Source organism: Micropterus salmoides, unplaced genomic scaffold (genome assembly GCF_014851395.1).
Source record: "Micropterus salmoides isolate LMB-PRFRI ecotype aquatic unplaced genomic scaffold, ASM1485139v1 Ms_hic_scaffold_20, whole genome shotgun sequence".
Lineage (NCBI taxonomy): Eukaryota > Metazoa > Chordata > Actinopteri > Centrarchiformes > Centrarchidae > Micropterus > Micropterus salmoides.
In genome coordinates, this window is record NW_024041151.1 from 28582647 (window position 1) to 28596551 (window position 13905).

The window sequence follows — 13905 nt, forward strand, 5'->3', positions numbered from 1 at the left end:
ATTTGGCACTCAGTGTTGTTTTATAGTCTTTCCAACCACTCAAAGCTCTTTTCACATTCATACACACACTGAGTGGCAGAGGCGAAGGTGCCACTGCCATCAGAAACGGAAATAAATGCATAGACGTCCACACAATGATGGAACAGCCACCTCGAGCAATCTGGGATTCAGTGGTTGCCCAAGGATACTTCGACATGCAGACTGTGGGAGCCGGGGACCAAGCCACCGACCATCTGATAAGTGGACAACCACTCTACCCCTTGAGCCACAACCTTCTAAGCCACAACTTGGTACATTACTTAACTTGAGGACAGTTGGGCCAGGAGGCAGACGGACACCCACAATTGGTGGAAGGTTAGCGCTGGGGCATTTCAAGTAATTGGTGAGGGCAGATAAGAGTACCAACAGCTTGTGAGAAGTCACGGTACGCCAAAGAGTAAAATGTAATATTGCTGGTACTGGTCAAAGCAATGCAAAAACGCACACAATGAATGCCAACCGTAGAAAGCAAAAGACGAATCCTTGACATTTTGGGCAATTTAAAAATCCAATCTGGACACATTTTTTAGGTCCCAAAAATGTCCGGGAAAAAGAGGATGTGTGGTCAACCTGTTCCGACCCAGCATTTTAATGTAATAACTGGTAGAGGATTCACTCTCATCTGTGATATTAAATAGGCCTACTGCTTTGTACTTGCATGGATTGTATTCTTTCCAGTGAAGTAATTTATTTTCCATTCAGTGACATTTACACCATTTTCCCAGTGCTTGCAGTGATTGTCTTAAAAGAACTTTTGACTGGCTAGTAAAACTTACTAAGAGGGCTTGGATGCTTCACTGTTGTGAATTATGCTAGCTCGATAAGTAGTCAGTCACAATCTTTGAAATGATATATATATATATATCTCCTTCTCACCAAAATGTTTCTTCTGAGACTTAGGCAGTGCGCCTAAGCCATATAATGGCAGGGAAAACCTAAAGCCTATACCCTGTTATAGGACTGGCTCCTACATAGTGGTGAAATACTAAACAGTGGATGTGCTTGTTGTGAGCAGGGCTTTTTTCAACTTAACCCCACAAAATACTGTAGAACAAAATACTCCATAGCCTTGGAGAGAACGCAGGCTTACTATTGAGATAACGATTACAGTTAAAGTTATAGCAGAAAATACACTGTCTAATCCATTGCTTACCCTTTTGCTCTTGATTTTTGGTTTTTGGAGAAAAGAACCACCATCTCTTATTGTACAGCCCATTGCTTCAACATGTGGAAAAATCAAAAGCTGTCTAGTTACAGTTGCAAGAAATGATTGGACAACTACTGTTCATGTGAAGGGGATAGCAAATGGTCAATTGATGGAGGGCCTCTGCTCTCTCCTACCTGTTCTTGATGTATAGATCGGCTCTGTCTGCTGAACACGGTCCGCAGTGGTGGGATGAGGGTGGTGTTTGTTGTTGTTGTGGTGGTAATAGAGAAGGAGGAGGAGGAGAAGGAGGAGGAAGAGCGGGTAGAGATGGATATGAAGTACCAAACTCCTCGATATATCCTGGATCAATCTCCCTGAACAGACAGGCAGAGAATTACAACATTATTTTGATGAGAAATTTCTCCTCATCTAGCATGATGTTTTCCTTTTTAATATACTAATTTACACTGTAAAGAATGTAGAGAACTACTTCCATAAGTTAATAATGTAAATTCTCTAAAAGCTTTCTCTGAGTACCCAAGTCAGCCTCTCTTTTTCAAATGTATCTCAATGCTTTCACAATATTGTTCATTTTGATACTTTCTTTCTGATTTTCCAGAGCAGATTAGCTATTCTACAACCGCCGCACTTAACCACAGGGCTGTCAAAATAAACCAGGCCTGTTGCGTTCAAGTCCGACCGGTTCAAACAGGACCGTCAGCATGTCTGTCTTCTGTTGCCACTGTATGACCCATCACATTCTCAATTTACTAATTTATCAAACGCTGTTCACCACAGTGGCCTATGCAGTGTGATAAATTGCTGCCATTCAAAAGCAAACCATGGTGTCAACACCGGTGAGGCGCTCAAAACTTTCTAAATAAGACTTTGGATTACGTTGTCAGTCTGTCTAGTTTTAGTAAATTATATAATTGACTGTTTATTGTTTGACGTGTTACATGTTAGAGAATTTAAGTTCAATAAATGTGAGTATTGAAATCAATGTTTCTGCCTTTAGTTAGAAGGCTAATGTACAAACTGCAATTATTATGGTGGTTAATTATGGTGGTCTCTGAGCTACTACTGCTTCTGGTTTATTGATCCTAGAGAACAGTGAAGTTATTGTACAGAACCTTTAAATATCAGAATTTATATAAGATGAATACAAATCCTTTTGTCATCAGATAACAAACATCTCACTCTTTAATTAAACTAAAAGTGTCAGAGCCGTTTAAATCTTCAATCACTTTGAACAGAGATGAATACAGAAGATAATCCTTACAAAAACACACACACACAAACACACCCTACCTTATATTATTAACTGAGGAAATTCCACTGCTAAGTATTCAGAACTTTATACAGCATCTACACACTAATCTGTACCACATGCATGCACACGCACGCACGCACGAACACACAAACACACACACACACACACACACACACACACACACACACAAATACAGATAAAAGCCCATTAAAGTGAAACCTGTCGAGCTGGTTAAAGGAATTCGTGGCAGCCACAACACCCTGAAATAACCAGAACAGGAGGGACCATGTTGTCACATCCACTTTCCATCTCATTACACACACACACACACACACACACACACACACACTGCCCTCTCTGCACCTTTTACCTGGCACTGAGCTCACCTGAGTTCAATGGTTTTCAGGTAGTTACTCATCCAGAGATAACAGCAGTGTTCAGCCAGATGAGACTTGGGAATTGAACCGTATGCTGTGAATTTTGAGGAAGTGTGTCTAAAATGATGCACAAGACATCAACAATATATCCATTCATCAGATAATCATGGGACACGTGCCAATGAACAAACTCGTTCATTCCATTAAGTTCAATAGTGAGAAAATACTGAAATGTTAGTGTCAAAATCAATTCATTCTAATGGAACGTTCGCAATCAAGGAATTCACTCGCGGGAGTATAGTCAATCCCAGCAAATACTTACACATCAAGTTCAACATTAGTGAATTACATGCAATTTTCCAATTGCAAATTCCAAAATGAAGGTTGCCGTGGTAGCTTATTGGCTGTGCTGCACCATCTACTTTTATTTAACCCTCTGCTCTATGACTTTTCACCAAGCTTAATTAAATTGTTAGCTGTCATGTGTAACAATATAGGTGTGGTTCTCTTTTAATTTTGAGGTCAAAGAGGAAGACAATGTACAGTAACTGTGTCTGTCAGTGAGGCATTTGATTTATCCTGTTAAATAAATAAAGTCAAAATGATTGAAAACCAAGTCAATGAGCCCAGAGTCCAGCTCCTCCCTGCACAGAATCAAGAACCATAACAAGACACCCAGTGATGCTTTATGTAAGGCAGACTATATGGATGGAATTTCTATCCCAATAGTAACATGATGACATAGCAAATCCTCTTGTCATGGATGTGTTTCAGTTCTTTTAGTAGTTATCATGTGACCTGTGAGTTTCATGATAATAGGTGGTCATATATACTGTATATATTCTACTAGGTGGGCTCTTGTTTGCGATGAGACCAAACTTTTCTATGAATGTCACTTTTTAAACCATGAGAAAGGCCAAAATGCGGTCTACAACAGACTACCTAAATCTTGTTTTAAGCCAGGTGATTGCCAGGAATGCATTTTGCTGCGTCGTAACATATGTCGTACAATGGCGAATACTGTTGAAAAGACCAAAGTAGTAATTTGATTATTTGAACACAAATTAATTAAGGAATATGCACCATGTAATCATAAAAATCTAGTTAAAAAAATACAAACAAAGTCCTTTAAACAAGACTTTGACATATTGACCCTTATCGAGACACTTTATGAGGTAAATTCTTGCACACACTCACACACCATTAGCAGGAGGTGGCCTGACCATGAGCATCCATCCGTCCATCGTCAACCGCTTATCCTGCGTACAGGGTCGCGGGGGGCTGGAGCCAATCCCAGCTTGCATTGGGCGAAAGGCGGAGTACACCCTGGATAGGTCACCAGTCCATCGCAGGGCCACATATAGACAGACAACCACTCACATTCAGTGTCTTACCCAAGGTAACTTTGATGTGTAAACAGGAGGTGGTGGGGGATCAAACCTCCAACCCTGTGATCAGTGGAAGACCCATTCTACCCCCTACCCTGCGGTAAAGCAGTTAAGGCGGGACCAGCCTTGAGGCTCCTATCATGTCAGTTGATGTGGTGGTGAACATACCCAAAGAAGATTTACTCAATGTAAACCTGGAGCTTTCAGGGCCCCTGCAGTTTTGGGACCGCTGGGTAGTTGCCCACTTTGCCTTTGCCTCGGAACTAAATACATACTGAAGGTATACAAAAATCTAAAATGTTTTGCCCACAATGTTGTGTCAGTTTTTCCCTGTGGTAAAACACACACATAGAGCAGTTGCCTGGGAAACCATTTTGTGGCGGCTCGCCCATGTAATGACTTCTTCTTCTTCTTTTTTTGAGCAGAGAAACTCAAGCATTCATTAAGCTCTATTACGTCAACCAACAACAAAAGGGAACAAAGAAAGAGAGTCACTGGTGATGAATGAAGGGGAGGGGGGGACTCTGACTGTGTTTCCACCCCAAGTACCTGGATCTTTTAGTCCCAGAAACTACTTTACAAGGAACTTAAAGGTTCCTTCAGCCCATTATCTGTGTTTCCACCACAGTCTAAAGACCCATGAAGAGTAGACAAATTAGGCCACGCACAACTTTTGCTTGTGAATATACAACAATGACACCATATAAAGCGTCAGACAGACATTTTTTGTGCAACACAGCAACAACAGTTAGCATGAAGTAGATTCAAGTCGTACTGATGGTGATCGTGATTTACTGCTTTATAAATGCAGTTATCAAGTCAATGAAGCACAAAGACCAAAAAACAAACTGGTTTGCAGCTGCAGATTTTTAAAAGTGGTGACTGATATACTTCCCGCGAATACTCGACCAATAAGTGTAAGTGTAAGTGTTTAATGCTGCAGTGCTGCTAAGTGTTGAAATTCCTCTTGGCTTCCATTTCTCACTAAATACATTTCCAATTTTGATCCTCTTGTTTTTATTTAAATGTTTAATTTGTTCATTAAAAAAATACAGAAAAAAACAATGTTGCTTGTCTATGTATGGCCCTGCGATGGACTGGTGACCTGTCCAGGGTGTACTCCGCCTTTCGCCCCAGCCAGCTGGGATTGGCTCCAGCCCCTCTGCGACCCTGTAGCAGGATAAGCGGTTGATGACCAACAATAACACGAACTACATTAAAGCAACCATTGAAGTTCCTACTTCTCTGACAGATGATCATGTTTGGCACACTGTAAAATATTCATCCAAACACACTTTTGCTAAACCTTTGAATGGAAACATGTTTTGTAGCCCACAGTGAGCTTCAGTCCTCAGATCATCAACATCGCAACCAAATCTAAGGAGCTCAAAGGTCATAGCACCTCGACAACAGCTGTAAAAATATTTCTGCAATCACTGTTATTGTAACCAACAACCATCATCTCATTCACACACTGTGACACTCTGCTGATAACTGTGCTGGTATGCTGCATGACCTCCTAACAGACACCGACATCATGACTCATCTCCTGCTCTCGTCTCTGTTTAGCTCTTTAACTCTCTCGCCTCCCTGCTGTCTGCTTCACAGTGTTCATTAACGTTTGAAATGTCAACTTAATAAGAAGAAGAATTGCGAAGCATCCAGGATCACCTCAGTAAGCCGACGTTCACACTGACTTCATCCCTGAAAAAAAACACACAGCACTCTCATTTGTTTGAATGGAGCCAGTCCTGCAACGTGAGGAAAGGCCTATCATACATGCAAGCACACATTCCTGTGGGATTAGTTAGTTTGGTATTAATAGTATGAGAATTATAAATCTTTGTGCAGTGTTTGAGGGTCTGATAAACCTCTAAAAGTTTTCATCTGTTACACCAACTAGACTTCCTGAACTGTATTTCATTGCCTCGCCAGGATCTTAACAACACGCCCCCAGAACATGCATTGTTTTAATGCAGGGCTGTTTTTGGTCCGAAAGCCTGTTGTGACTTAATGGGAGCAAATCCCTGCAACAAGGATCCAAAATCTGGTGGAAAGCCGGAAACCAGAAGAGTGAAGACTGTTATAGCAGCATTAGCAGAACATTGCCAATAGCTAAGGAATGACACATTCAACTATCACAGATGATTGAAATGATCAGTTGTCTGCATGCTTTTGGCTAGGAAGTGTATACTGAAGCCACTATGCAAGTCATGTTTTGTGTTATCTATCTATTTAGCTATCTAAACTATATGGGAAAAAGTACCGGGACACCCCTGCCCCAATACAGGGGCTGTATCTTGATGCCACAGCATACAATTTTAGACAACAGTTCTTCTGACAGTTTGTGTTTGGCCCTTTCCTCTTTCAATATGACAATGCCCCCGTGCACAAAGCCAGCTCCACAAAGAAATGTGGAAGAACTTGACCAGCCCGCTCAAAGCCCTAACCTCAACCCTATCCAACACCTTAGGAATGAACTAGAACGGAGACTGAGAGCCAGGCCCTCGTGTCCAACATCAGTCTCTGACCTCACAAATGCTGTTCTGGATGAACAGGCAAAAATTCTCACAGAAAAAAAAGAGTAGAAGATGTTAGAGCTGCAAAGGGGGGGACCAACTACATTTTAATGCCCACTACTTTTGTGCAAATAGTGTATCTATCTACAAGGTACAAGGTAGTAGGTTGTAGAGATCTATCTATCTGTCTATCTATCTATCTGTGTAATTTACTCTCATAAAAGCAGTCTTACAAGCTCCTGTTTTGTGTCCAACATAAGGTAAAAAAATATAATTGATTAAATAATTATGCTGTACATGCTGGAACAGTGAGTGAGGAGGGTGTTTTTCGTGGTCAGTTTTGCACTCTGAGCGAGAGTCACACAAACAAAACAAAACAAAGCACATGCAAAGAACAGAAGAGAATCGCTGACAAACCTGCTCAACAAAGTAGTGACTGCCGTTCCCACTGAGGACACTGACAGGAAAAACACTAGCAGCCTGAAAAATGTACACTTCAACATACCTTCAGATGCCAACTCTCAGTTTGCTGTCTGATTCTTAGTAGTGTAAGAAAACAGCTACAAGGGCTCCACCAGTACCCATCAACCACAGCTGCTGAACTCTGTTTACATGATGCTAAAGATGCTACATTTAGGTTCACTTCACTTTAGGTTTTCTCTGAAATGAAATGTCCACTGAATGACTGAAAATGACATAACTGGCTGGAAAGAAACTGATACCAAGAAACAATATCTCATAATATAACAGCTTTACAATTATAACCTTGAGATATGAAAAATGTTTTATTAAATATACAATTTCATCTTAGTATTTCTCTTAATATTCTGTGGCTGTGGCTTAGGAGGTAAAGCAGGTCTCTACTCATCAGAAGGTTGGTGGTTCAAGTGTCCTTGGGCAAGATTCTGAACACCCAATTGTAACTGGTGTTAGAGTGTGTGTGAATGGGATTAGTTTCTGTTTCTTTCTTATTATATTTAGTTTGCTCTGTAATGAACACTGCAGCTTTAAGCAGGAATGTGACCCAATAGTGAGGTAAGACTTTCTGACACACAATACTGCCATTATTAAAAAACATTCAAATGATGACTAACAGGTGCCTAATGCCTTAGTTTTGTTCTTGTGCTTCCTGGAAAACAAACACTCTTCATGTGTAACATAACACCGGTTAAGTGTGGACTGCTGCTTACTGAGAATTAGAGGACGAAACACTGGAAAAACAGCTGCAAGGTCCAAGGCAAGGGTTAATCCAGGTAATGAACACACACACACACACGCAAACACACACACGACAGAAGGAGCAGTGTAAACACTAAACAGACTCAAACACTCAAGCATCTTAATTTGCAGGAATACACTAACTTGAAGTTCCTCTGAAATTATGACACACACTTTCATACAATCCAAATTAAAACTCCAATACACACTTGGTCCACACATACTCAACACATTCAAGAGCACAGGTGGGTGGTGATAATCTTACCTCATTCATGAGGAAAGCCGCAAGTGTCAGGTATCAATTAGCAGAAGGCACACAAAAAAAAAACACTCGCTACACACATGCTCCATTGGGAACTCACACACCATCCACCCAAACACACACACACACACACACACAAAACTTTAAGCAGGCAGACGGGTTTCCTTTGCTCACCACCTTAAAAGCTGCCCTTAGTTGAATACATTTTTATCTGATCCAAACTCTATCTGAGAGCAGCACAAACTCTAAACACTAAATCTGATCTGTTAAGACAAACTGTTTCCTATGCTACTACATCAGCTACTTTGTCTACAGAACTTTAAAGGATAGTTTGTTACATTGTGGGAGATAAGAATATCCACTTTCGTTCATAGTGTGAGATGAGGCAAACAATATCAACCTCATGTCTGTGTGTACAGAGCCGAATGTGATTAGTCTGACAAATTAACATTGCATCTCATATTTATTCCATCCAAGTTGTGGTTCAATGCAGAGCTACATTCTGGAGCTATTTCTTGACAAACAACAGTGTATCCATCCTCCCAGTAGTTCTGTGCAGCATCTTGGTGGCCGGCTGCCTGGCAACCTCATGGTGACAACAAGACTTCAGGAAGCCTCTGCACGCATCTGTTGTTCGCCAAGAAATAGTCACAGCACATAACTCCCCTAAAACTTCTACTGTCCAGATCTAGCAGCTGATCCGGGCCAGACTCGCCTCACATTTGGTTTGATCAACATTGTGCTCGACATCAGGGAGTTCTGGGTGTATATCTCAGAGCCAGAGGGGTCCACAAATGTGCAAATTAAATAATTAAATGGCAGGGTCCTGTTACTAAATACAGTTCTGGAGCTCTAAATCCAGCAGCTCAATACACCAACTATAGAACATGTACTTTTTAACTGGTTTATTAAAGCCACATTTTGGAATTTGGAAATTATAAAAGGTTCTCTTAATTGCATTGAGAGCTCATTGAGCTTTTTCTTTTTGTGTGTTTACTGCCATTCTGAAACTCCCTCATGCTATTGTGGTCATATCAAGGTAGGAACCGAGGTAACGCATACTATGTTCAGTGATTATTTATGGTAAACTGGTATTTGTTGTCCTGACATCTAGGGCTTTTTTGAATAATCGTTATCATTATATTTACTGACAGGACCCAGTTCTGACAGTACTTGGGACAAATGGATGGACAAAAGGAAGCAAAAACTAAGCTTTTTTAATTCAGTAGGAGACCATGGAACAAGAGACTTCACCTCTCTATATAGGAGGGAGAGGCCAGGAGCAGCACACTGATGCAACTGAAAAGCAAGTTAATATATACATTATACTGTATATCACTGTATATATGTACAATAAATAAAGTCAGACTTAAATCACAGCCCTGATGAAAACCTCTTCTCTGGGTGAAAAAGATGTAACCAACGGTATAGCGATGTTTTAGAAAGATATTTCTGTTAGTTATTATTTATCGCTGCAGGCCCTGCAGACAGCAGGGCAGTGATTTTCCCTATATGTCAATAATATTTACGCAGACATTTTATTGGCAATCAAGGATTTATATTTGGGAAATGACCAAACAGAGCTGGGAAACACTAAGTACACAAAGTTGGTGCCTTTAGACAGACTGAGATAGGCGTGACCTGCTGAAGCCTGTTGGCCAAAAGTGTTGTCTCACAATCTCCAGAGTTCAGAATTAGCTGGGGGGAAACATACTGATTTATAACTGATCAGGAGCTCACTCTCAAACTGTGTTCAGACCTCGTAAGTCTGAATCCAAAGACTGGTTACTGATTTCAATATTAATTATTTGTATTTTTATTTCATCAACTGGACAGTTGGATTTTCAGGAATCATTAAAGGACAATTCCATTTTATTACATCTTGGGTCTTGTTTTTGTAGAGATATGGGAAACAGGACAGTCAGATGATCACACAATAATAACAAGATTTTAATGACATAAAATGAAATCGTGATATATGCAATTTAATATCACGATATTTATCATGATACAGTTCGGTTTCTAACTTCACACCAGCCATCTTTACTTGAGACTGGGTTGTTCTCAGTTCACATAACAAACACACAAAACACCACTGAAACTACACACACACCACACAGACTTACATCTCTGTTGGGCAGCTCCTCAGTATACACACTTGTTGTGAGTACAACAATGGCATGGTTCTCTCTCTGTGAGTCTGTGGCTCTGCGCGTCTCTCTCTCTCTCTCTCTCTCTCTCTCTCTGTCTCTTTACTACGCTGCTCTCAGCCAATCAGGGCTCATCTGAACACACCAGTCAGAGGGAGCGATACAGGTATGGAGGAGAGAGAGACAGACAAACTGGTGTGGTGAGCGAGGCGCTGTCTGACAGGTGTGTTTGGTGTCGACGTCACGCACACACACCTTTTGTCTAACTGACACAGAGGATGGAGGACACGCACACACACACACACACACACACGCACACACACACACACACACACAACTAACTATACAACCAGCTCGCACCTGCCTCAGAAAATCGGTCTCACACCACACAGCACGTTCAAACATCTACCAATGTCAAACACACTTTTATTATACTTGCTCAATAGAGTACTCACACACACCCACACACACACACACACACACACACACACACAGCCATTTGGTTTTATTGTGCAGTAATAACCATCACTTCAATTCAATTAATCTGTGTTAATTGTCCCTAAGAGGGTTTTTATCTTGCAGCTGCAGAAGTGATCCCAGGGAGGTTGAGGAGGAAATGATAAAAGAGAAGAGACACTTTCCTTCAACTCCAAAGACATCAAAACATCCAGTCACAGAGCTAAAAATGATGTTGTGTGCTCCGATAACTACAACCTGAGGCTAAACATTACTGTTTTTGTAGAAACCTGTTCAAACATGGATCAGTTTGGGATGAATTCAGTGTTCTGAATTAGCTTTTCTGATTCTCCATAAACTACCGCAGATGACACTCATGGGTGTTGCAGTTTCTAAAGAGGACACATATTCTGCTCAGAATCACCTTGTACACGTCTTCTTGGATTTAAAATTCAGGTCATCAGAATTATCTCGCCCCTCCTTAACCATTATGAAATAGGCAAGCTCTCTTTTGTGTGTTGGCTGCCGCAGTAAGTGGCCTATCAGAAGCAGAACACTGGCGGCCCTGTACAAAGATCCAGTTTGTGCCTCTCACACATCTGCTGCCTTAACAAGCCTTCACAGTGTCACACTATGTAGCCACATGGCTACGCTTCCTACAGGTGTTGCTCGGTCACACCTCTCACCTCTTCATTTTTTAAATATGCTGGGAGGGAGGGTTCTAGCAGAATATGTTGGTGTAGTTACCCATTAATAAGAATTACACAGAAGTGAAAACAAGGTACAATACATGGGCTTTGTTTTCAGGAAATCAGCAGAAAGAAGAACAGTACGTAGAGCTTTTGACAGTCCTTTGCCTTTCTTTTCCTTTTTTATTTAGATTTTTTTCCTTTCTTTTCCTTTTCAGGCTGCCAGCACTTATGCGAAAATTAGTCCACTAGCAGTGAATGCAAGTATAGAGTTTTACCTGCTGCACAGTTCACTGCACCTCAAACATCCTAGTTTGCCTCAGTACAAGCCCAACCAATATAATCTACTTATTAGCTTGCTAGAATTAAACATTCAAAAAAAAACAGACCTGACAGCAGTTGGTTTCTCACGGTTCCCCATCCTGCAGGAAGCTTATCAGACCAAAACACAGCATTGCTCTCTGCACGTCTGAAGGAAAAATTCTCATGTCTTCCCGTAATGCTAAGTGTGCCTCTACACCTGTCCTTCAGTCTGTGTGTGTTTGTGTCTAAAGTCTAAAGTCCTATTGTGTCATGCCTCTTCAACGTCTTCCGGTAAACAAAAGCTGCAGTAGCAACAGCAGCCTTAAAAGTAGTCACACCCAAACCCCAAACACACACCTGGATTTTTACCAGGCAAGACATCAACCTGAATTCTCAGAGATGCTATGTAATATAAGACACACTCTGGCTGCCATATTGGAGGTCTCTCACTCTTCCACTCAACTGTTGATTGTGTTTCCAAACATCCAGCATGTCCATCTGCACAATACTAAACAGACATGCTTGATTTCTGTTCACTTTTGTCTTGAAACTCAGTCATTTCATCACTGAGCCATCTGACTAATTTAAGAAGTTTGATATGGGATTGTTAGCTAACTACAGTGTAGCTAACCATAGCTATCTAAACTGGCAAAGGGAAGCTAGCAGTAGAGTGTTTAACACTGTGAATACTATCCTACCAGATTTGTAGAAGTTTGATTTTAACTGAAGAGCAATAAGTAAAAGTGAAACTATGGTTAACAACTTAATACATTTAGGCAGGGGAGAACAATAACTGGCTAACAAGTAACAGGGATAGATCGAGCTAACATTATGTAACATTTAAATTCACCAATTATGTACAAAGAGGAATTTGGAGGTTAAAAACTATTTAAAAACATTCTGCAAAACTCTATTTCTAATGACACAATATATTTTGTAGCTCGTGAGCTCACTCACTATACTATACTCACTCACTACTCCGTGTATATAATCTGTAGTTTACTCTATAGTGAACACTACGTAAATTGATTTCCAACACTTACTTAATAATTCCCGCATCATTCACCATTATATGTGGTGCATTGCAGTGTGGGATTGTTAGCAGAAAGTAGTGTTCATGCAACGGACACGACTTAATTTCTGACAGCATAGTAGGGGAATGTGCACACTAAATATGACTGAATAACTACACTGGCCAACAAACTGAACCACTGGTCAGGACCAGCCATACCCCGCGAAACCCGCGAGAATGTCAACTTCACATGTTCTCGTACCAGCAACCAGCATCTTGAGCTATTAAAAGGCAGTGACATTTGTGCTGAAAAGGCCAAAAAAGCAGACAGTTCACTTTGACAAAAAACGTTACTCAATTGATCAACAGATACAGAACATGTTGCTTTAGCTGGCTCTCTGTCTCAGTGTCACTGGTATGTAATGAAAGAAGTGAATTTCGAGGGATATATATATATTTGAGTTCACATTTACTCGCTGATTAACTATATAATGCATGTAACGATCAGTAATGGTAACCGCAGTAATGAATGATTACAGATAACAGGTAAAAATAAAACGGTATTTGACTGCCTGTGCATGTGTGTTTATTCAAGACAACTAGCTCTGATTTGGACTATGAACCAGGATGTACAGCAGAATCCTGATCAGTTATAGATTACACTGGCTGACTGGGAGTAAGCAAGGAAGGAAGGTAGGAGGGAACTTCTTAAACTGTCAGATGTCCTCTTCAAGATCATAAATACCACCCTATTTGAAAACAGTGTAAACCACAACACTTATTTTAATATAATATGTCTTAATTCAACATTAGTATAAAGCTGTTTGAAGACTTAAAAAAACTAGTTGCGACTAATGTTAATAGTATTCCTATTTGATTGACAAAAATACATTTTTATAATTTCAATATTAATTTGAGTGAATTACAGAGAAAACATAATTTACTGGTTTAAAAATTCAATTTTAAGTAAGACATTGTTTCTGACATTTTATGGATATATATTAATCAGTTAAATTTAGGAAATAATTAATGAAATAATTGTTTGTGTATTTTTCCTGCACTGTGGAAATTC

General features: G+C 40.3%; 1 protein-coding gene across 3 annotated transcripts in view; it reads right to left on the reverse strand.

The window, feature by feature from the left end:
* Positions 1-13905, reverse strand: part of shroom3 (shroom family member 3) — a 73004-nt gene that overhangs the window by 49449 nt on the left and 9650 nt on the right. Inside the window, exons 1-2 of one of the 3 annotated variants that reach the window (XM_038734118.1) lie at positions 11908-12122; positions 1381-1560 (exon numbers count right to left, since the gene is read on the reverse strand). The exons of 1 other annotated variant lie outside the window; for it this stretch is intronic. In XM_038734118.1, coding sequence (XP_038590046.1) covers positions 1381-1560; positions 11908-11939 — 212 coding nt within the window. In that variant the 5' untranslated portion in view covers positions 11940-12122. Of the gene's footprint in view, positions 1-1380; positions 1561-11907; positions 12123-13905 lie in introns of those variants that run through there. One more of the 3 variants, XM_038734116.1, reaches the window with a different exon arrangement.